General features: G+C 34.1%; 1 protein-coding gene across 7 annotated transcripts in view; it reads left to right on the forward strand.

The window, feature by feature from the left end:
• LOC149788700 (uncharacterized) overlaps window positions 1-25505 on the forward strand; it is a 129836-nt gene that overhangs the window by 88565 nt on the left and 15766 nt on the right. For all 7 annotated transcript variants that reach the window (XR_016424205.1, XM_089974791.1, XM_089974786.1 and 4 more), the window contains 3 exons: window positions 10477-10646; window positions 15964-16085; window positions 20493-20996. Coding sequence is in view for 6 of the 7 variants with exons in the window: in XM_089974791.1 (XP_089830917.1) it covers window positions 10477-10646; window positions 15964-16085; window positions 20493-20996 (796 nt within the window). In the remaining variant the exon portion in view is untranslated. The remainder of the gene's footprint in view (window positions 1-10476; window positions 10647-15963; window positions 16086-20492; window positions 20997-25505) is intronic.

Genomic DNA, 25505 nt, shown 5'->3' on the forward strand with positions numbered 1-25505 from the left:
TTACATCGTACACTGAGTGAATCTGTTTTGGATATGTTATACAAATAACACCTATTACAATTACATAGTACACTGAGTGAACCTGTTTTGGATATTTTATACCAATAACATCTATTGTTATACAAATAACATCTGTTACAATTGCATAGTACACTGAGTGAATCTGTTTTGGATATGCTATACAAATAACATCTATTGTTATACAAATAACATCTGATACAATTAAATCGTACACTGAGTGAATCTGTTTTGGATATGTTATACAAATAACATCTATTACAATGACATAATGCACTGAGTTTTTCTGTTTTGGATATGTTATACAGATAGCATCTATTACATTTTCAATGTACGCTGAGTGAATCTATTTGGGATATGTTATACAAATAACATCTATTACAATTACATAGTATGCTGAGTGAGTCTGTTTTAGATATGTTATACAAATAAAACCTAGTGGCCGAGTGGTCTAAAGCGTTCGCCATTACGGATCACTGCCATCTCACCTCTGTCTGCGCCTGTTCGAGTCTCAGATTCAGCCAATGTAGATATGTGAGAAAGCATGCCAGTAGCTTCTGGTGGGTCGGTGGTTCTTTCCAGGTTTTTTCCGGGTTCTTCCTCCACCATTAATACTGGCCGCCATATATAGCCTATCGTGTGCTGAGAAATGGCATTAAACCCCATAACAACAACAACAACAACAAATAAAATCTAGTACAGCTACATAATACAATGAGTGAATCTCACTATGTTTATCTTACACAAACAAATAGCATTAATTACAGTTAGATAACAAGCTGAATAAATTGGACGATATATATTTTATAGAGATAACATCAATTACATTTACATTGCAAATAAATAACCAGTTGAGTGAATCAATTAATTTTTATTACAGACAAATGACATCAATTACAATGAGATGATATGATGAGAGATTTGGACTATGGATATTTTCTACAGACAAATAAAACCACTTACAATTATATAAAAACCTGATAAGCATAATTTTAAATGGTGATTTGTTATTGTGCAAATGCTGGATTAATTTTCTGTTATCCCTAATCTGTGTTATCATATCTGTCAGTATTGTTTCAACGTTACATGCCCTTGGGATACTGTCTCACACATAAGCCTACTACAGTATTACTTGCCATAAATGCTGTTGGGATATTGTCTTACACATAAGCCTACTACAGCATTACTTGCCATAAATGCAGTTGGGATATTGTCTCACACATAAGCCTAGTACAGTATAACTTGCCATAAATGCTGTTGGGATACTGTCTCACACATAAGCCTACTACAGTATTACTTGCCATAAATGCTCTTGGAATATTTTCTCACACATAAGCCTACTTGCCATAAATGATGTTGGGATATTGTCTCACACATAAGCCTACTAGCCATAAATGATGTTGGGATATTGTCTCACACATAAGCCTACTACAGTATTACTTGCCATACATGATGCTGGGATATCCTCTCAGACATAAGCCTACTATAATATTACCTGCCACAAATAATGTTGGGATACTGTCTTACACATAAGCCTACTACAGCATTACTTGCCATAAATGATGCAGGGATACTGTCTTACACACAAACCTACTACAGTATTATTTGCCATAAATGCTGCTGGGATACTGTCTCACACATAAGCCTACTACAGTATTACATGCCATAAATGCTGTTGTGATACTGTCTCACACATAAGCCTACTACAGTATTACATGCCATAAATGCTGTTGTGATATTTTCTCACACATAAGCCCACTACAGTATTACATACCATAAATGCTGTTGTGATATTTTCTCACACATAAGCCTACTACAGTATTACTTGCATAAATGATGTTGGGATACTGTCTTTCACACAAGCCTACTACAGTATTACTTGCCATAAATGATGTTGGGATACTGTCTCACACACAAGCCTACTACAGGATTATTTGTCATAAATGATGTTGGAATACTGTCTCACACATAAGCCTACTACAGTATTACTTGCCATAAATGATGTTGGGGTACTGTCTTTCACACAAGCCTACCCCAGTATTACTTGCCATAAATGATGTTGGGATACTGTCTCACACATAAGCCTACTACAGTATTACTTGCCATAAATGATGTTGGGATACTGTCACACATAAGCCTACTACAGTATTACTTGCCATAAATGATGTTGGGATTCTGTCTCACACACAAGCCTACTACAGTATTACTTGCCATAAATGATGTTGGGATATTGTCTCACACACAAGCCTACTACAGTATTACTTGCCATACATGATCTGGTCCAGCAGGTCTCAAAGCTGGAAGGCAGCTTCAGTTGTATGGTGTGCTCTTCTATGTAAACTCTGAGGGGCAGTATTTGATAGGGGCTGATTTTGGCCCCCAGCCATATTCCTGTGAAATTTATATAGATGACAGAGGTCCCATCTGTCTTTTCAAAATATGTTTTTAATTTTTATCTAGGATCATTTTTAATAAAGAAAATCCACTTTTGAAAAGCCACTGGTTTTCTCCTTTGTTGTTAAACGTATTTTTGTGGATTAGGGACAGTATGGCTAACACACCTCTATGAAGCTGACTGTCCCCCCAAAAAATCATCTAAAAGTCTGCATTTGCACATGGTACACCCAATAGTCATTGATATTATGTACATAATTTTTTTATTTTTTCAGTATTTTTTATTTTATGACCAATTTGATAAAAATATTCCTTAGATTGATCAGTGATCACAAAATTAGAAAATTTATAGCCTTTATGAGACAGAGATGGCATATATTACCCATAAGGCATACAGCATGTGGTGTGTAGTCTTTATGAGACAGAGATGGAGTATATTAGTCATAAGGCATACAGCACGTGGTGTGCAGTCTTTATGAGACAGAGATGGCATATATTACCCATAAGGCATACAGCATGTGTTGTGTAGTCTTTATGAGACAGAGATGGAGTATATTAGCCATAAGACATACATCATGCAGTGTGTAGTCTTTATGAGACAGAGATGGAGTATATTTCCCATAAGGCATACAGCATGTGGTGTGTAGTCTTTATGAGACAGAGATGGAGTACATTAGCCATAAGGCATACAGCATGTGGTGTGTAGTCTTTATGAGACAGAGATGGAGTATATTAGCCATAAGACATACAGCATGCAGTGTGTAGTCTTTATGAGACAGAGATGGCATATATTACCCATAAGACATACAGCATGTGGTGTGTAGTCTTTATGAGACAGAGATGGAGTATATTTCCCATAAGGCATACAGCATGTGGTGTGTAGTCTTTATGAGACAGAGATGGAGTATATTTCCCATAAGGCATACAGCATGTGGTGTGTAGTCTTTATGAGACAGAGATGGAGTATATTTCCCATAAGGCATACAGCATGTGGTGTGTAGTCTTTATGAGACAAAGATGGAGTATATTACCCATAAGGCATACAGCATGCGGTGCACATTTGTTTTCTCTATAGTACAGTTTTGTTACAGTTTGAGGGTACCAAGTTTGAAGTATTCATTGCAAAGACAATGAGTGGATAGGCACCTGTTTGAAGCATTCATTACAAAGACAGTGAATGGATAGGCACCTGTTTGAAGTATTCATTGCAAAGACGATGAGTGGATAGGCACATGTTTCTTATTTTATATTATATGGGCCTACACAGTGAAGGGAAGGAAAATAAAAAAATTAAACAGTAGACAGATTGTTACAAACATAATTGGTCAAGTATGTACCAAACCTACCCATCGTCCCACCAGTATTTCAACATAATTTTTTGATTACTGTATTACTGTTATTTAATTGATTAGGAGTCACCAAAAAAGTCATCAAAAAATCGGAGCCTCAAATACTTGTAACAAAATTCTTCCTCTGATATGAAGAAGTAAAAATAACCTATTATATCAATTGTACCAGTTGGAAAAAATGATTGATGTAAAAGAAAAAAGAATCTACATGTCTGAAAGAAAATCTCCCTCCCAAGAATTAAACATAATACCAAGCCTTGAATACAAGTACACCAATTATTTAATGTTCAATTTGAAGATGAAACAATGAAAGAAGGAAACTTTCAGGTCTGATAAATGTCAAGAAATGCATTTCTTATACATTGGATTGGAATCAGCTTAGAAAGAGAATGGATAAACACTCAATCAAGCATGGGCACACATCCTTCAGCACGACATCACGCTGTTGATCATCTTATTTTTTTCTTCAAGAGAGCATCATACTCGAGGATAAATATAATTTGTATCCAATTTTAGTCTAGCATTATACTCGAGGATAAATATAATTTGTATCCAATTTTAGTCTAGCATTATACTCGAGGATAAATATAATTTGTATCCAATTTTAGTCTTGCATCATACTTGAGGATAAATATAATTTGTATCCAATTTTAGTCTAACATCATACTCGAGGATAAATATAATTTGTATCCAATTTTAGTCTAGCATCATACTCGAGGATAAATATAATTTGTATCCATTTAAGTCTAGCATTATACTTGAGGATAAATATAATTTGTATCCAATTTTAGTCTAGCATTATACTCAAGGATAAATATAATTTTTATCCAATTTTAGTCAAGCATCATACTCGAGGATGAATATAATTTGTATCCAATTTTAGTCTAGCAGTCAGTCCATTAATTTATCATTTGATCTGAAACAGAAAGCAGCAACTATGGCTGACAATGTTCCCATGTACTGACAAGATTTCAGATTCTGTGTGCACCATACTAACACATCAGTATATACAACTGAACATTGATAATGTACTAAAGATATGCTCAAATAGTACCTTCAGTGCCATTTTTCTAGTTAGGCTCATACACATAGCTTCTCCCTCTTTCTCTCTCTTTCCCTCTTTCTCTCTCTCATCATGGATGCTCTTAGTCAAATATTGATAGAAATATGTATGTGTATGATGCCCTAAATTCAGGCATAGCCATGGCTCGCTGATAATGTATAGAGAGGCATACAGGATAACACTACATAGCCATGGCTCTCTGACGATGTATAGAGAGGGATAACACTACATAGCCATAGCTCTCTTATGATGTATAGAGAGGCAAACAGGATAACACTGCATAGCCATGGCTCACTGATGATGTATAGAGAGGCATACAGGATAACACTACATAGACATAACTCTCTGATGATGTATAGAGAGGCAAACAGGATAACACTACATAGACATAGCTCTCTGATGATGTATAGAGAGACAAACAGGATAACACTGACCTACATTTCATATGCAAAAATCTCGTGCGACAACTGACCTTGCCCATTATGATTTGAATAACCATAAATTTATTTTGCAGTTGAGTGGAGACCCCATCAATATGGCCAACAATAATCTTTTTAAATGCACTTTACATGATTGATGTACCACCCCTTTATATGATAATGTGCCACCCCTTTACATGTTTGATGTGCCACCCTTTATGACTTGTTAGATGTGCCACCCCTTTACATGATAGATGTGCCACCCTTTATGACTTGATAGATGTGCCACCACTTTACGTTATAGATGTGCCACCCCTTTATGACTTGATATATGTGACACCCCTTTACATGACATGTGCCACCCCATTATGACTTGATAGATGTGCCACCCCTTTACATGATAGATGTGCCACCCTTTATGACTTGATAGATGTGCCACCCCATTACATTATAGATGTGCCACCCCTTTATAACCTGATAGATGTGCCACCACTTTACATGATAGATGTGCCACCCCTTTACCTGTTAGATGTGCCACCCCTTTATGACTTAGGGATCCACAATTTCATATTTTCTTTCTTATTTCATTGGTGGTGGGCATGACTACATAGTTGGTAGAGCATTGGATTCATAATCATAGGGTCATGGGTGCAGTACCTTTCCAGGCCACATACTGGGCTGGCTGTCATGGTGTGTCATTTAGGAAAGGCGCTTAGCTTCCACTTCCTCTGTATCATCTATTAATCCATGTCTATGAGTTCATGTTAAAACTTCACCCACCCAGCCACACCCACTCCGACATGTTTTGACAACATTATTTTTGTAGGTCACCAGCAGAACTTGCAGTATTTAAAGAAAACTACTTGCATAGTTATTTTTAAATTCCTAATTCAAAGCTTTGGATATTTGATAGTTTGAGTTAATCATCAGAAAAGTATAGCAAATGGAAAGCATAATGAAATCATATGAGCAGAATACTAATGAATTGAAGAAGACAAAGCGAAAAGAAACTTGTTTATATTTGAAAGAAAAGCAAAAGAATAACAAAAGTCAAGACACCAAAACAATCTAGTTGATTGGCTCGAGTAGCTATTATTGTCTGATATATTTAATACAAAAAATCTTACCATTTTGCTTTTATACTGGTCTCTGTCAACAAATTGGTGAAACAATGATGTATCCTGGTGTGGTTCCTTAGGGTAATGGATATAACCTGGGCTTCGATTTTCTGCTGTTTATTGTATTTTTTATAATAAAACCAACACATTTTATGCTCATCCTTGAACTAAAAGTAAACAGATTGTACAGTAATCCTTGTCTTCAATAAATATTTCATTGAAAACTGCTGCAATCAATAGTTCATGTTATAATGTGCCAGTGTAACAACCTCCCCCCCTGCTAAAAGTTTCCCTGGAGAACCTCTGTTTGTTTTTTTTGTCTCCAACAACCAATCAGTTTCCAACTTGTTATTTCTTCCCCCACCCCCACAACCAATTAGTTTTTCTTTTCATTAATGGTCTATTTGGTAATAAGCTTAATGCCCACATGTGAAATATGATGCATGCGATGGGTCACTTAACATTTAAGGGGGCTGAGGCAGAATTAGCTAGATGATTCTTTCTCCCTTCCCACCCCCCACCCCACCTCCAAACCAATTAATTTCCTTTTATTAATGGGCTCTTTGGTAATATGCTTAAGGCCTACAAATGAAATATCATACATATAATAGGTCACTTAACAATTGGGTGGAACAGAATCGGCTAATGGATTCTTTCCCCGTTACAAACAATTGACTTTTTTTCATTAATGAAATCTTTTTTAATCTTTTTAAGGCCCATGTGTGAAATATAATACATGTTTGACTTCACACAGTGTCATGTGTGAAATATAATACATGTTTGATTTAACACATTCTCATGTGTGAAATTTAATACATGTCTGACTTACCACAGTCTCATGTAGGATTTGTTTCCAACAAGCCTTTACATTACTATTACATTTTCAGGCTAATAATCTTTTAAAAATGACAGCATAAGACACAACTTTTAATTAATGTTCTTCTTAGCAACCTAACACTGCAAATTAAAATGGTTATTTGGAAGGTTTTGTAAATCAATTCCAGACTGACTGAGAGCATCCAAAGAAAAAGTATCCTGGGCACCTCGACCAATCATATTGCTTAACTCCTTTGAAGTTTGATTGATTAGCTCTATACACATAAATGTCTGTGAATAACAGTGATGATGCTCAACATCAGTTGCTCGCACAGTATTTGACTCCACATTACACTCATGTAAATACTTATTTACATTGTTGTTAAGGTAGTTGCTAAGCTTTTGGTAACCTTGGTGGAGCGCATATGCCCGATAATACAATTAAGGCAAATTTCATAGCTCTTTTCGCTTTCTGAAATTACAAGGTTATAGCTGTAAACATACAATTCCCATCACCCCATACAAACCAGTTTTGTTGGGCCTGAGGATTTCTTATGTAAATTATACTTTTGTCACTTTATAAAAGTGATTTGCATTTTCCTGCAGCTGTGTTTGCATTGTTTTTTTGTTGGAGGATTGAAGACAGAATTTTTTGTTCTGATATTATGAATGTTTTTGTTTTCCTAATCCATGTGTACCTGGGGCCTCTTTGGAAGTCTTGTTGGCAATCTTTCCAAATGTTTACTAGTTTGTCTTTTAAGAATTTTCTGTTTAATTAGCAATTTCAATAAAAAAAAGTTATTAAACTTTACACATGATAATAAAAACTGACAAGTTGGGACACTCATATTTTTTCCATGTGAGAACTTAACTTAGGTATATTTCCACATTTTATATTCTAATTATATATAAAATCCAAATAAATTATTAAAAACCTTCTTAGTGAAAAAAGAGCATTAATATAATTTTTGCTAATAAAGTAGGTTCTAAAATAAATATTTATTTTAATATGTTTGGTTTTAAAAACAAATATAGTCAACTCCAGGAGAGAATTTGTTCTTTTTAAATTCTTAAAATAAGTAAGTATCTGTTTTTGTTAATTTACTTTTGCTAATTTTTCTAATGTATAAAAGGTTTAGTTGGAGTGTAGAAATAATTACCTGGCCAATTCTTTCCCCAGGGGGAAACTATTCAGCTGGAGGAGGAAAGATTTGGCTAGCCAGTTGTTTTGGAGATGGGGGAAGAAATGACTTAGCCAATTCTTTCCCTCAGGGGCACACATTCCATAGGGAAACTTTCATGGTGGGGGGGGGATTTGACTACTAGACTGGCAACTTACTGAGTATGTTTACTTTATATCCTGTCAAAGGATAAAGTTAGGTATTAAAATAATTCATTAAGATTTTATGAACATTAATGTATGGTTGAGCTTCAAATTATTATTCATGTGATCCTGGTTGCCTAAATGCCAATATATATGAGATCATAGAAGAGTAGAACATGGTCAGTAAATGTTTTTTAATATGATCATGTAATAACAAAATTTGTCAAAAATAGTGTATTTGACTACCTCCTTTTGTATTGCCATAAACATCATCTCTCAGTGCACCTCATCTTTGTTTAGCTGCTTCTTGTCCAAATGTTAAGATAATTATTTGCACTAAGGAAAGACTCAGAATGCCACCAATAACATTTTACAAAAATGTGTGTGTGTGTGTGTGTGTGTGTATATATATATATATATATATATATATATATATATATATATATATATATATATATATATATATCTTGGTCTAATCACATTACACTGAGATATATTTGTCTTGTTACATCTTACCATGGAAACAAATTGTAGCATATGAAAAGATGTTCACATACGTATTATGACAACTGAGAGTGGGGGCCCAAAGTGGTCTAAAGCACTCTCCATTATGGATCACTGCCATCTCACCTCTGTCTGCGCCGTTTCAAGTCTCGGATTCAGCCAATGTGGGTATGTGAGAAAGCTTGCCAGTAGCTTCTCATGGGTTGGTGGTTCTTTCTGGGGTTTTCCCGGGTTCTTCCTCCACCATTAATACTGCCCACCATGTATAGCCTATCGTGTGCTGAAAAATGGCGTTAAACCCAACAACAACAACAACAACAACAATTGAGAGTGGTGAACCACATCATGCTGTCAATCAGAGTCTTCATATAAGCATTCAGTGTGGGATATGCATCTCTGGATGTCCCATTTTATTGTATGTGTTCACATGCATTATGTTTTATTTCAAGACACTTCATATATTCAATGCAGTTACTTACAAAGTATTTAAAATTTGATATTTTGTATTTTTATCTTTCAATAACATTGCCTCATTTTTTTACTGAAAGTTTCAGATTTAGCCACTAAGAGGAAAAAACTAATTACCATAAAAAAATCCTGAGAAATTTGTTAGTTGATCCAGGCTTTTTGGGGGAACGGGACCGACAGTCCATTTTAGAAGTCTCATGTATTAACCACTAAGCTACTGCAACTCCCATAGTTGCATATCTCATTGTTGCCCAAGTTATGACTCACACTGTCTACACAGATTGTCTCCCCGTGTAATGCCAATATAGTTATATGTACTCTAAGGAAGGGACTGTAAGCAGTTTAATGTTGTGAATAATGCAGGAAGATCCAGGGTGCAATACTGATTGTATACATTGTATCCAGGGTGCAATGCTGATTGTATACATTGAATCCAGGGTGCAATGCTGATTGTATACGTTGTATCCAGGGTGCAATGCTGATTGCATGCATTGTATCCAGAGTGCAATGCTGATTGTAAGCATGGGTTTTAATTTTTATGTTCATCATCTTCCCAAATTACTGCAAACTCTGCTAAATGGCTGAGGCCCATATTGCCTACTGCTAATTATGGCACATAATGCTAAGCATTAATAGAGAACAAAGCAACACTGGCCTTGATGCTTCTCTTGCCCATGCATGTAAATTTGCATTCCAAAGTTGTCACATCAAAACCAGATGTAAGTAATATCAGACCCACTTAGGCAGCTTGTTGGGTCCACAAGTTTGAAGATTCAGCAAGTATGCTGGGTCTATTAGGATTGCATTTCAAAAGAGACATATAACAAAAATACCTACCTACACAGATTTTAAAACCAGTGCAATGTGAAACTTCTTTATGGGGGGGCCTAACAGAAACAAAAGTCATTGCTTGATTCCAAATCATGTGTTATCCTGCTACCTTTACACAACATAAAGAGTAATTACATAATTCTAAATCCTGGGAAATACTTATGCTTTTCAGTGTTGAAGTATTGAGAGACAATATTGTGTTGGACCCAATATGGTTGATTGATGCCCTGAAATCCCTCATCAATGTTCAACCTAACCTACCAGAAAGTCCTGCTGGCAGTGCTGTCTCACAGAAATGGTCTGACTTCAAGGAGAAAGGAATCCTTCATTTAGAACTTGTCGGTTTGTAAATTGCTTTTTGTTGCCTGTTTTCATAACATGTCTGCCTTACACCCTCAATAGCATCAAAGCTATTTCACCTACAAAATGTGTATATGGATGCATCTCAAAAAATAATTCAGCCATATAACGTGTATCATTACAACTTAATTTGCATTTTTGAGTAATTGTATTTTCTGCTGTTGGTATTTTTTAATATTCATGTTTAATATTCATGGGACAATATCACACCAAAATTCAAATAAAGATACATCATTACAAAAGTAAATCAGGAACACTAGGATAACAAGACCCAGTTTTATATTACCAAGACCAAGTTTTCATATTACCAAAGGGGCCCCAAGTGGCCAAGTGGTCTAAAGTACTCACCATTCTGGATCACTGCCATCTCACCTCTGTCTGTGTGGATTCGACTCCAAGGCTCAGCTAGTGTGGGTACGTGGGAAAGCCTGCCAGTAGCTTCTCGTAGGTCGGTGGTTCTTCCCTGGGTTTTCCAGGGTTCTTCTTCCACCAGTTATACTAGCTGCCATGTATAGCCTATCTTGTGCTGAAAAATGGCATTAAACCCTACAACAAGAACAACATATTACCAAATTTTCATGTCACAGTGACTATTGTATTTTCTGTTATTCATTACACTATGCTATATTGATGCTTTTTCTTCGAAATTTGGTCTATGGATCCATCTTAATTAATATAACTAAGCCATAACAAAGCTAGGTCTTTATCACCTAATTTGCATAGATCAGTGACTCTTCTGTTTCTAGGTGTCTGTTACACATACATATCAGTTAATCTATTTCAGTTAAACTCATGAAAATGTGTGTGGATGCATCTCTTTTCAGTATTAATTCAACCATTCCAATACTAGATCATTTTTACCAGAGTTTTGTGATTAAGTTTATGTTCATTTCAACCATAGTTTTCTTTTTTCAACATAACAGTTGGTACACAGGTGCATTTCTGGGAAAGTAACTGTATTGTCTGTTCCAAGTTTCATGCATAGGTGTCTTTTAAGTTTCAGCTCTTAGTTTGTTTCATCTATATTATTACCCTATTTCACCTATGCTTATGAAAATTAGAAATGTGACTGCATTTCAGGGAGAGTATCTCACTGTATCAAAATGAAGTCATTATGACATAATTTTTGAAGATTCCATGGTTTATGTTAACAATTAATTACAATAAATTATCAGTTCTTCTTTATTTTTGGAAATAGGTCTCCCAATAAACTCAATAAATGTATGTACCATTGAAATGTTTTGGTGAGCATCATGCTGTGTATGTCATTCCACAAAATCAAAATCTACACAAGATGTACAAAAGCTGTTATCAGTATGTCAGTCCACAATATCAAAATCTACACAAATGTACAAAAGCTGGCATAAATATGTCAGTCCACAAAATAAAAATCTACATCAGTATATAAAAGTTGGCATCATGTGGTGATTCCTGTTATAACAAAATCTTAAACAATATGAGTTGTATTATTGCTAGCAAAAATGTATGAGCCGCGTTATGTCATAAAGCAAAGAATGGATCCAGATAGCAAGATATAAAAAACAGCTGGCAAAACTAACTAAGGCATAGGGATAAAAAGTATAGTACAAGTAAGGCATATGGATACAAGGTAAGTGTGTGAGTAAGACATAGGGATACAAGGTAAGGGTGTAAGTAAGACAGAGATACAAGGTAAGGGAATAAGTAAGACAGGGATACAAGGTAAGGGTGTAAGTAAGACATAGGGATACAAGATAACAGTTTAAGTAAGACAGGGATTCAAGGTAAGCAACTCAAGGTAAGGTACATCTAAGGCATATGGATACAAGGTAAGTGTATGAGTAAGACTGGGATGCAAGGTAAGGGTATAAGTAAGACATAGGGATACAATGTAAGTGTATGAGTAAGACCTATGGATACAAGATATGGGTATAAGTAAGACAGGTATACAGGTAAGGGTATAGGTAAGACATATGGATACAAGGTAAGTGTAAGAGTGTGACATAGGTATACAAGGTAAGGGTTATAAGTTAGACAGGGATACAAGGTAAGGGTATAAGTAAGACAGGAATGCAAGGTATGTGTATAGGTAAGACATAGGGATACAAGGTAAGTGTATGAGTGTGACAGGTATACAAGGTAAGGGTTATAAGTAGGACAGGGATACAAGGTAAGGGTATAAGTAAGACAGGAATGCAAGGTAAGAGTATAAATAAGACATAGGGATACAAGGTAAGGGTATAAGTAAAACAGGAATGCAAGGTATGGGTATAGGTAAGATGTAGGGATACAAGGTAAGTGTATGAGTGTGACATAGGTATACAAGGTAAGGGTTATAAGTAGGACAGGGATACAAGGTAAGGGTATAAGTAAGACAGGAATGCAAGGTAAGAGTATAAATAAGACATAGGGATACAAGATAAGGGTATAAGCAAGACAGGAATGCAAGGTATGGGTATAGGCAAGACGTTGGGATACAAGGTAAGTGTATGAGTGTGACATAGGTATACAAGGTAAAGGTTATAAGTAGGACAGGGATACAAGGTAAGGGTATAAATAAGACAGGAATGCAAGGTAAGAGTATAAATAAGACATAGGGATACAAGGTAAGGGTATAAGTAAGACATAGGAATGCGAGGTAAGGTACAAATAAAAACATAAAGTTACAATGTAGAGGTAAGGCATTGGAATATCAGGTATGGTACCAGTAATGAATGGGGATATGAGGTCGGGTACAAGTCAGGCATATAGATAGAACTAACATAATAGGTATTAAAAAAACTAATGTAACACTCATTCATAACTTTTAATTATAGTAAGTTTATGTAATGGTTTGAAAACTTCCAAAACACTCATCCATAGCCTAATGGTATAGGAAGTTTATTTATATGTATAAATACTTACATGACACTCATTCATAACCTAACATTATAGGAAGTGTATGTACAGTTATGAAAACTCCCAAAACACTCATTCATAACCTAATAGTATCGGACGTTTATGCATAGGTATAAATACTTACATGACACTCATTCATAGTATCGGACGTTTATGCATAGGTATAAATACTTACATGACACTCATTCATAACCTAATATTATAGGAAGTTTATGTATAGGTATAAATACTTACATGACACTCATTCATAAGCTAACATTATAGGAAGTTTATGTATAGGTATAAATACTTACATGACACTCATTCATAAGCTAACATTATAGGAAGTTTATATATAGGTATAAAAACTTACTTGACACACATTCATAACCTAATATTGTAGGAAGTATATGTGTAGGTATAAAAACTTGCATTACACTCATTCACAACTTTATATTATAGGAAGTTTATGTATAGGTATAACAACTTACTTGACACTCATCCATAATCTAATATTATAGGTTTAAAGACTTGTTGCAAATGCTGACATGACGTTGCAATGGAAAAAGTCATTATATTTTTTTTCCTCCGTATCATGGCAACCTTGCGAATGTAAATATGACTGAATTGAATTGGTCAATTAAATCCATGAGGATAAATCTGATATTAAATCCATGAGGATCAGTCTGATATTATATCCATGAGGACAAGTCTGATTTTAAATCCATGAGCATCAGGCTGATATTATATCCATGAGGATAAGTCTGATATTAAATCCATGAGGATTGGTCTGATATTAAATCCATGAGGATCAGTCTGATATTAATTACATAAGGATAAGTCTGATATTAAATCCATGAAGATAAGGCTGATATTAAATCCATGAAGATAAGTCTGATATTAAATCCATGAGGACAAGTCTGATTTTAAATCCATGAGCATCAGGCTGATATTAAATCCACGAAGATAAGTCTGATATTATATCCATGAGGATAAGTCTGATATTAAATCCATGAAGATAAGTCTGATATTAAATCCATGAGGGTCAGTCTGATATTAGATCCATGAGGATAAGTTTGATATTATATCCATGAGGATCAGTGTGATATTAAATCCATTAGGATAAGTCTGATATTAAATCAGTGAGGCTCAGTCTGATATTAAATGCATGAGGATTAGTCTGATATTAAATCCATGAAGATAAGTCTGATATCAATTACATGAGGATAAGTCTGATATTAAATCCATGAAGATAAGTCTGATATTGAATCCATGAGGATAAGTCTAATATTAAATCAATGAGGATCGGTCTGATATTAAATCCATGAAGATAAGTCTGATATTAATTACATGAGGATAAGTCTGATATTAAATCCATGAAGATAAGTCTGATATTAAATCAATGAGGATCGGTCTGATATTAAATCCATGAAGATAAGTCTGATATTAAATCCATGAGGGCAAGTCTGATATTAAATCCATGAGCATCAGGCTGATAGCATGTCCATGAGGATCAGTCTGATATTAAATCCATGAAGATAAGTCTGATATTAAATCAATGAGATTGGTCTGATATTAAATCCATGAGAATCAGTCCGATATTAAATCCATGAAGATAAGTCTGATATTAAATCCATGAGGATAAGTCTGATATCAAATCCATGAGGATAAGTTTGATATTGTATCCATGAGGATCAGTGTGATTTTAAATCCATGAGGATAAGTCTGATATTAAATCAATGAGGATCAGTCTGATATTAAATTAATGAGGATCAGTCTGATATTAAATCCATGAAGGTAAGTCTGATATTAAATCCATGAGGATAAGTCTAATATTAAATCCATGAAGATAAGTCTGATATTAAATCCATGAAGATAAGTCTGATATTAAATCCATGAAGATAAGTCTGATATTAAATCCATGAGGATAAGTCTGATATTAAATCAGTGAGGATCGGTCTGATATTAAATCCATGAGGATCAGTCTGATATTATATCCATGAAGACAAGTCTGATATTAAATCCATGAAGATAAGTCTGATATTAAATCCATGAAGATAAGTCTAATATTAAATCCATGAGGATAAGTCTGATATTAAATCAGTGAGAATCGGTCTGATATTAAATCCATGAGGATCAGTCTGATATTATATCCATGAAGACAAGTCTGATATTAAATCCATGAAGATAAGTCTGATATTAAATCCATGAGGATAAGTCTGATTTTAATCCATGAAGATAAGTCTGATATTATATCCATGAGGATAGGTCTGATATTAAATCTATGAAGATTAGTCTGATTTTAAATCCATGAGGATAACCCTGATTATAAATCAATGAGGATAAGTCTGACATTTTAAACTACACATTTTCAAAAATGCCTCATAACCTGATCATCTTAGAGCATCCAGTGGATTAGGAATCATTTGTTTTTCTTCCACAGATGCTATCTGGACAAAGGAGAAGCATCCAGAGATACATGCCAACAAAGAGCACATCTTACTAATAATGGAGCAGTTAAATGTCATTGCCAAACCAAGGGTCTGGAATGAGATTGGGGAGAAGGTCAGTTGATGTGAATGTTTCAGTTTTCTTCTCCAATTTGTATAATTTGCAAATGTTGCATCTTGTTAGATCCTTAAAGTTTAAATAGTGAAAGATGAATTTTGAATAAGAATACTGCAGTTATGTGATTTAATGTCTTCAAAATTTATTTAAATTGACTGAAAATTGGTAAGCATGTAAACAAATTTAAAGGGGTTTCCGGCTTGTACTAGTGATGCAAACCCACAATCAAATATGAAAACAGAAAATACATCTCAACAGCTGCTTAAATAATATAACTGAAGGCAACCATGCAGAAAGGATTGTCGAATTCACATCAGCAGTAGAGATTGACCATTTAATTTTTTGAACAAAACAAAACATAGAATTTCAACAAATTCACTAGATAGAACAATGACATAAGGGACTTTCATGTTGAGACAGAAAGATGTTATCAGACTTAAAATATGACTGCCATTTAAAAAATAGATATTTAAATTCTTTAAATTGCATCTGAGATCTTCTACACGGAATTTAGCCAAATTTGACAGAAAGAATGCAGGCAAGGTTGTCATGTTTTTGTCTTCCATGGTCTATGGCAAGTTGATGTCATAGTAATGGCCTGACAGTCATCATCTGTGCCGTGTAATGCAACCATTACCAATTATGTTTTTAAACATCCTCACATCTAGGGCAAGAGGGTCTTTCAAAATTTAAACAAATATTTTCGATCTGTCAAGCTGTAATGTCTCAAATTAGTAATAAAGCTTCAAATGACCTGTTCACAAAATATAATAAACATAATGATATAACCTTTGACCTTCCAGGTCTTAAAAAATGATGTCAGTCACCCTTCCTATATTCCACTACTGCTACAGTAGTACTAAAATAGTTGACATGAAAATGATAGCAGATTGATGTAGAATCTGACTCAATAACAACTATCTCGAGTATTTAAAGTCATACTGGAAAAATGAACATTTATTACAGACAATCATAAATTGATGACTCAAGTGTCTGTGATCTATATCAACCTTGCCCATCACGAGTCTTCCATGCTGGGGTTTGAATTCACCTTGCTCAAATAATCATTCCCCTCTATAAATAATTTAGTTTTGGACCTTCATTTGTTCCTCCAAATTCACTACTTTCTTCTTTATAATTTCTCTCATTGATCATCTACCACGTGTTATCAATTTGTGTCAAAGCAATGCAAAATTGGTAAGACATTTCCACCAGCAATCGACTGATTAACTAATGAATGCACTCTATTGAGCAAGCTCGGTCTTCTCAGTTCAATCTAAAATCAACCATAATGATTTTTTGTCTTTATTTTCTTGGGATTTATTACGCGGCCTGTTGGTTCCATCATAGGACATTTCTTGGGATTTATTATGCGGCCTATTGGCTCCGTCAAAGGACATTTCTTGCACCAAAGAAGAACAATAAGGGTCAGTGATGTAGGGCTCAACCTGCCATGAACCTTGCTCTGTTTAAAAAAATAAAATTAATCTCTTCTCAAATGCCACTGAACAGAAATTGACAAAATTTGGCACAACATTGTGGCATGATGATCTTTCTTATTTTATAACTGATCCCAAATTGCTATCAACTATGACCATCGATTCTGAAATATAAAAAATTCAATCTTCAATTTCTTCTCCACAGAAATGTATGTTATCTGACATGAACTACCCTACCATTGGCTGCTTTCAGGTTTGTAAAAAAGATGCTAATGTGCCTTCAGTTGTGGCAAGCATTGCTAAAAAATAAGACAACTACTTCTCCAAAACTATTATACAGAATGCGACCAATTCAGCATGGCTGCCATTACTAAGAACAGAAAAAAACTACTCAGTAACTGTTCAGCAAAAATTGACCAAATTGGTAATAATGCATTGCAATACTCAGTGCTTTAAATTATGTACAAAATGAGTAGCCATAAAAATGTAAAGAACCCTTAAAATAATTAATTTGGGAACAGCAATCAGCAGCATTGGAATACATTTATACATAAAGCATCCTTCTGTCCACAGATCTAAATTAAGTCCTATATATGACATTATTACCTTCTCTGTCCACAATCTGTCATCAAGTCCCTTAATATAAAGTAACTCTAAACCTGGACCACCTACAGCTACCAAAACTTTTGGATCATATGCCCTTTTTTGGAAGAATAAAGTATATAAATGTTGGGGCCAACATCTCATAGGTCAAAGATATTGTGGATATGGTATGCACATTGGAGCAAGCAAAAATCATATCAATTTTGGTGGCAAAAGGTCTAAGGTCAGGGTCTGTATGACTGAAAGATGAAAAATGGTTTCTGCACAGTGGCATGATTTATACATTTCCTAACTGTTCTATCAGTTTCACAGTAATCTGGAATCTATCGGAATGAAGGTTCTAATGTGCTTATGTGCTAGTAGCACTGAAGAAACGCTTTTATTTAATCCAAAAGGTTTACTTCAAGATATTCCAAGGAAATTGAAGGTTACGAAAGTCTTTGGATGTTTCATGGTATTCCAAAGAAATTGTTAAATATCCATGTCCATGACTGTTTTGGCAATAATACAGGAAGGTACTATCTGTTCGGAATAATTGGATTCTTCTCTGAAATTTTAAAAAACAAATTTAAATCAGATTTTGTCTCGGACTCTAACAAGGCTGAAATATAACTGGAGAATGTGACGCTGCCTTTATATAGCTACTGCGTACACATCAAATCAACAATTCAAAATAATTGGAAAATATTACAGGTATTTAAATTATTCTGTATTGTAAAGATCTTTAACAGTCATTATCTGACTCTTTTATAATTGGGCCAGTCAGTAACATGGTTATGCATGATATATCTAGAGTATAGATGTTCTCCTAGGATCATGTGATGTTGACAAGACCTCCATTCATGACTACATTAGTGTTTGGCGTGAAGATGGCAATAACCGTGATTTATGAATGGAGAAAGTACATACATTTACTACTCATATGTACTATTTGTATTTGTGTTTGTCAGCCACAGAAGTAAATAATTATAAAATATGTCATTAACTCAAATAACTTAAATACAAACTATTTTACATAATACTATATCATACAGATATCCATAGCATAGGATAATTGAGGCACAAAGAGAAGAGATTGGCAGAATTAATTTTGCTCAAGAGAGTTCATTGACCACAATTTTTGGATCGTTTGTGATTAGGATAGTTAAGAAACATGTATATTGTTTGGTCTAAGCATACAAGTTAATAGGCTGAGAAGTCTAATAGAATAGTTACGGTTTCCCAGCACTCAATTTCCAAAGAAATTTTATACAATATAAATACATATTTTAACTACACAAAGTGTTGACTATTATACATGTATAGTTTATTTTTTGCTAAGTGGTTTCATAGCTGTTGATAAGCTGTTTGTTACAAATAAATTGACTTAAAAAGAAATTTAAATAAGTATTAAAATTACATGAAGCAATTTAATTTTAAGCATTTAGTCCCATGTTTTCTGCATATATTGATGTTGCTGTAAGCACATGCATGTTTGATATTGGCATGTTTGAATAATATGAACTATGATATTGATATAAGTTACATGTGTTAATAAAATATATATAATACACAATGTGATGAAAAATATAAATAGACATGAAGAATAAAGTGTTAAACTATGAATTATTCATGACTCTTCAAGATGAAAAGTATTTTATTATAAGTTAAATATAGCTTTACTCAATTCTTAAGTATTCTTTTGTGGATCAAAGTGGCAAACTATTGATTTATCAGTGAATAGTTTCAGCCCTAAAATATGTGAGTTAGATAAAACCACAAGATCACTGTAATAACACTCCCTAAAACAGAGCCATATAATCGAACCTGCATTGAATTAATCTTGATCACAGAGTCATTTTTACATTCAGTAAAGGCCAACTTGAATGTCTTGAGACTTAGTAGAGAATATTTCTTGTTCTGGGTTTAACACCATTTTGATAAATGTAGTCTCCAGTATAATTGGTGGAGGAATAACTCGGGTAAAATCTCTGGTAAGACTCACTGACCCACAAGGCGCTACTGGCAGACTTTCTTATATAACCCTATTAGGCGAGCCTGAGACTCGAACCTACAAAGACAGAGGTGAGATGGCAATGATCAGTAAAGGCGAGCGCTTTAGAACATGTGGCCGGAGGTGTGTGTCAAAGAATAGTAAGTTTGTTGTTTGCTGTGTTCACAAAGTACTTGATAAGACCTAAAAACAACCCCTCAGAGAAACACAATTATGTCCAAGGACATGATACCTGATGTATTAATCCATTTATACAGTGTTAATCTTTTTTTTGTTGCTTAAATTATTTTATTTTGTTGCTTGGTATGCTGGTTAGAGCTGTTGCTTGTTGACTTTTTCTGTATCATTATATTCTGAATATATTTTTAGGTGGAGAACTACTTCCTTACACCTTGTATGCTTCGTCAGGAATCTCTCAAAGAAGTTATCTCCCCTGAACAAGATTCCAGGATGGTGAGCACACCAGTCCTGTGCTGTGTCTTTATAGGAAAGTTTCTGCCACCACCCATATTTCATAGGCTTCTAGCGGCCTGTGTAGCTCATTGGCCAGTGTCCAAGAAGAAGGAAACAGCAGAAAATCTCATTTTCTGTGGCTGTTGTGTTTTTGACTTGGACCTTTTCCATAGACTGACCTTGCACTGTAGGAACCACATTGTTTATGCAAGAATAACAAGGATGGTGGTTGATGACATCAATACCCCCGATGCAAAGTTGTGTTCCAGAGTTAGAAAGTTCATTACTATGAATCTCTCCAAGATTACATCTTACCTGGGCCAGAACTTACAATATAAGCTATGCTTTCCATTATCTGAAGATGTTGTTGAAGATGACATGTTCCATTTTTCACCATGTCAGGCGTGGTTTGCTGAAGAGGTAAGTTGTTTTCAGCATTACTGAATGTAAAGGATTGATACATTGGTGAATAGTATTATTGATTCCTCCTGAGGTGCATTTCTCACGTTTTATTGGGTCAACAAGTGTCCACGTAGTAGTTGGCATCACCCTACCCCAAAAAGATAAAACTGTAGGAGAAATGTTCCCAGTGGAGACGACAGTACTAGATTTAATGCATCACATAATGTCATGTGACATCATATGATTTTGGTATCTGAACTTAATAATGTGTCATGTGATCTGCTACAAGTGTACTGTTGAAATTTAAATTTCTTTTCTTATGCACATTAGACGGCAATTGCTTTCACCACTCTGATCAGGTTTTGATATGAAATGCAATACAAGATTATCTAATAAATATCTTAGAGTTCGATAATGCATGAGATCCGTGCATATTAATGAGATGATCTTTCATCTGATTGGCTGATCTTGTTATCACTATGAAAGCTTTATTCATGCTCTGATTTTCTTCAAACCTGGAGACCTTGCCAGTGTCCTTAACATCGATGAAAATTTGATAAAGATCATGTTCTTGGTGGTGATGCATACTATTGTCTCATTACAATCCTGGAAAGCGTATCTCCAGTTAGATTTTCATCTGACTTGTCTCATTAACATCCTGGAAGGCATATCTCTGATTAGATTTTCTTCTGACTTGTCTCATTACCATCCAGGAAGGCATATCTCTGATTAGATTTTCATTTGACTTGGATCATTACCATCCTGGAAGTATATCTCCGGTTAGATTTTCATCTGACTTGTCTCATTACCATCCTGAAAGGCATATCTCTAATTAGATTTTCTTCTGACTTGGATCATTACCATCCTGGAAGGCATATCTCATTAGATTTTCATTTGACTTGAATCATTACCATCCTGGAAGGCATATCACTGATTAGATTTTCATCTGACGTGTCTCATTACCATACTGGAAGGCATATCTCTGATTAGATTTTCATCTGACTTGAATCATTAACATCCTGGAAGGCATATCTCTGATTAGATTTTCATCTGACTTGGAAATTAGACTACCCTCATTGTAATCATTTTGTATGATGTTGATTATGATGTAATTATTTAGGTATTGTTTTCTGATTGGCTGAGCTTTTTATTAATCAGAAGGCTACAATTCTGGCTTTATTTGGATTAAACCTGGAAAGCAGGCTTACATCATCATGATGTCAGAGGATTTTGATTATGAGTGACATCCATCCATATTAATGAACTAGTATTACATGTGATTTACTGAGCTTGTAAGCCCATATTGTTTTAATCTGATATTGAGTAATCTTAGAATGCAGGTTTATTTTATCTCGTGAGTTTGATAGTGAGTGAAATTGATGTGAATTGATGTCGTGCTCTTGTTACTACTCTGTAGGCTGTAGTTCTGGTCTCATTGGGATCAGACTTGGAGCATAGACTTGCATTATCAATTTCTCACACAGTTCAAATAACAAATGAAATCCCTCGACTGCAAAATTAGGCTTCACTTTCCATGTCTTATATCTAATGGGATGTCTTTCAGAGTGTTAAACAATATTCCAGCATGGTACACATTATCAGTGTTAGGTCCTAAGTGAAATTATTACATTTACCACTTTCATGTTCTTGTTACTGCTCTGTAAGCTAAAGTTCTGGTCTAATTCGGATCAGATTTGGAATATAAACTTGCATTATCAATTTCTTGCACAGTTCAAATAACAAAAGAAATCCCTCGACTGCAAAATCAGGTTCCACTTTTCATATCAAATGTGATGTGTTTCATATCAAATATGATGTGTTAAACAATATTCCAGAAATGGTACATATTATCAGTGTTAGTTCCTAAGTGAAAGTATTACAATTACCACTGAAACGTTATATTCTAATATGTTCTCTGTCATGCCATTTTAACAGGATATGGAATTTTGTTTTAAAATGTGGAAGTGCTGAATATCAAATAATTTGCATATTGCCCATTTAAAACAAGAATAGATTCCAACTTCCTGCAACTGTCAATCACTGTTGTTGTTCCAAAATATATCAAGATGTTCCCATGTGAAATATATTTCATCAAAGCTGTACTATAATTTATTATTAGCTGGACTCTGGTTAGAATGTCCATCCAAGCATTCGGATTCCAATAATTTCTTTCTATGAATATGGAGTCTAAATATTTAATTATGTATTATTCCATCTTGTCATTTTTTCCAATTTAATACAACTTCTAACAAAATTGGTATTACATGGTATACTTCTCCCACAGTAATTCATCAGTGACAGGTATATAAATATCAACTTCAAGATAAGCAAGGTCACACGACAGCAAGGGAGACAAGTCATTACCAGTTTCAGGAAAGTGGGTGAGAGTAGCTAGCCACTTCTGCATATACATACAAATTATACTCCCCCTAGTCTTACCCAAATAGCTGTCAAACATATTTTGATATCGTTATGTGTGCTTGATCCTAGGAAGTCAATTAAAGTTGAGTTAAAGACTTTTACTTTAATTTGAAAAGCAGTAATTGTAATTTCATGCATAAGTATAATTGTAGTTGTCTCTCTTTCAAGATGAAAGCACATGTATCCATAGTAAGCAGACTCAAATAAACTAATGCTTTATGGATATGCTAATATTGATAAATTACAAGAGCTGAATATATAAACATTGTTTTAATGGCTAATTCCTGAAGATAAATTACAAGAGGTGAATACATAAACATTGTTTTAATGGCTAATTCCTGAAGATAAATTACAAGACCTGAATACATCAACATATTTGTAATGACTAATTCCTGAAGATAAATTACAAGAGCTGAATATATAAACATTGTTTCAATGGTTAATTCCTGAAGATAAATTACAAGACCTGAATACATAAACATATTTGTAATGGCTAATTCCTGAAGATAAATTACAAGACTTGAATACATAAACATTTTTGTAATGGCTAATTCCTCAAGATAAATTACAAGAGCTAAATATATAAACATTGTTTGTAATGGCTAATTTCCTGAAGATAAATTACCAGACCTGAATACATAAACATATTTGTAATGGCTAATTCCTGAAGATAAATTACAAGACCTGAATACATAAACATATTTGTAATGGCTAATTCCTCAAGATAAATTACAAGACCTGAATACATAAACATATTTGTAATGGCTAATTCCTGAAGATAAATTACAAGACTTGAATACATAAACATATTTGTAATGGCTAATTCCTCAAGATAAATTACAAACCTTAATACATAAACATATTTGTAATGGCTAATTCCTGAAGATAAATTACAAGAGCTAAATATATAAACATTGTTTGTAATGGCTAATTCCTCAAGATAAATTACCAGACCTGAATACATAAACATATTTGTAATGGCTAATTCCTGAAGATAAATTACAAGACCTGAATACATAAACATATTTGTAATGGCTAATTCCTGAAGATAAATTACAAGACTTGAATACATAAACATATTTGTAATGGCTAATTCCTCAAGATAAATTACAAACCTTAATACATAAACATATTTGTAATGGCTAATTCCTCAAGATAAATTTTAAGAGCTGAATATATAAACATTGTTTGTAATGGCTAATTCCTCAAGATAAATTACCAGACCTGAATACATAAACATATTTGTAATGGCTAATTCCTCAAGATAAATTACGAGACTTGAATACATAAACATTGTTTGTAATGGCTAATTCCTCAAGATAAATTACAAGAGCTGAATATATAAACATTGTTTGTAATGGCTAAGGCCTTCAAATGAACTACCCTTGCTGAAAATATAAACAAATTTATACTGGTAATTCATCAAAATAGTGATTTTTATGTCAGCACACTTCATATATTGCTTATAGCAATGACAAATATTTTATTTTTATTAAGGTAATTTCCAAAAGTCCCTAAAAGAGTACAAGGTGAAATGGCATGAAAAAAGATTTCTTACTGAGTTACCTATATACAGTGGAATCTATGCTATAACGCGTTAATTGGGGTCCAAAAAACTGGATCGCTTTAATGCAGGGTTTCACAGTATTAAACATATTTCAGAAAACAATGCATTGGCACAAGTCCATTTATTCATGTCTAATGTATATTATGAATAGGGTATCAACAGCATTTACTATAATGTCGTCGTGGCATGCAATTCTTCCATAATGCATGAAATTCCATTGACAAATTGCACACAGATTTAAAATATTCAATAATTTTGTTACAGATAATTTTGTCTGAATTCAGCATCTAATATATAGCATGAACAGAGTATTAACACCATTTACTTACCGTCTGATATCGTACCATCATGGCATGCAGTTAATCCATAATACATGTAATTCCATTGCAAAAAATGCATACATATTTAAACAATTCAGTAATTTGTCTGAATTCAGTGGGAAAAATTAACAGCAAAATTAGGATAAGAAAGACGAAGCACATGTACGGTTCATTACGTTCCATGGTCTATGAACGGTGTCTGTACAAATTTCATACTGC

The sequence above is a fragment of the Sinohyriopsis cumingii genome, chromosome 11 (genome assembly GCF_028554795.1).
Source record: "Sinohyriopsis cumingii isolate HCF-2022 chromosome 11, ASM2855479v2, whole genome shotgun sequence".
NCBI lineage: Eukaryota > Metazoa > Mollusca > Bivalvia > Unionida > Unionidae > Sinohyriopsis > Sinohyriopsis cumingii.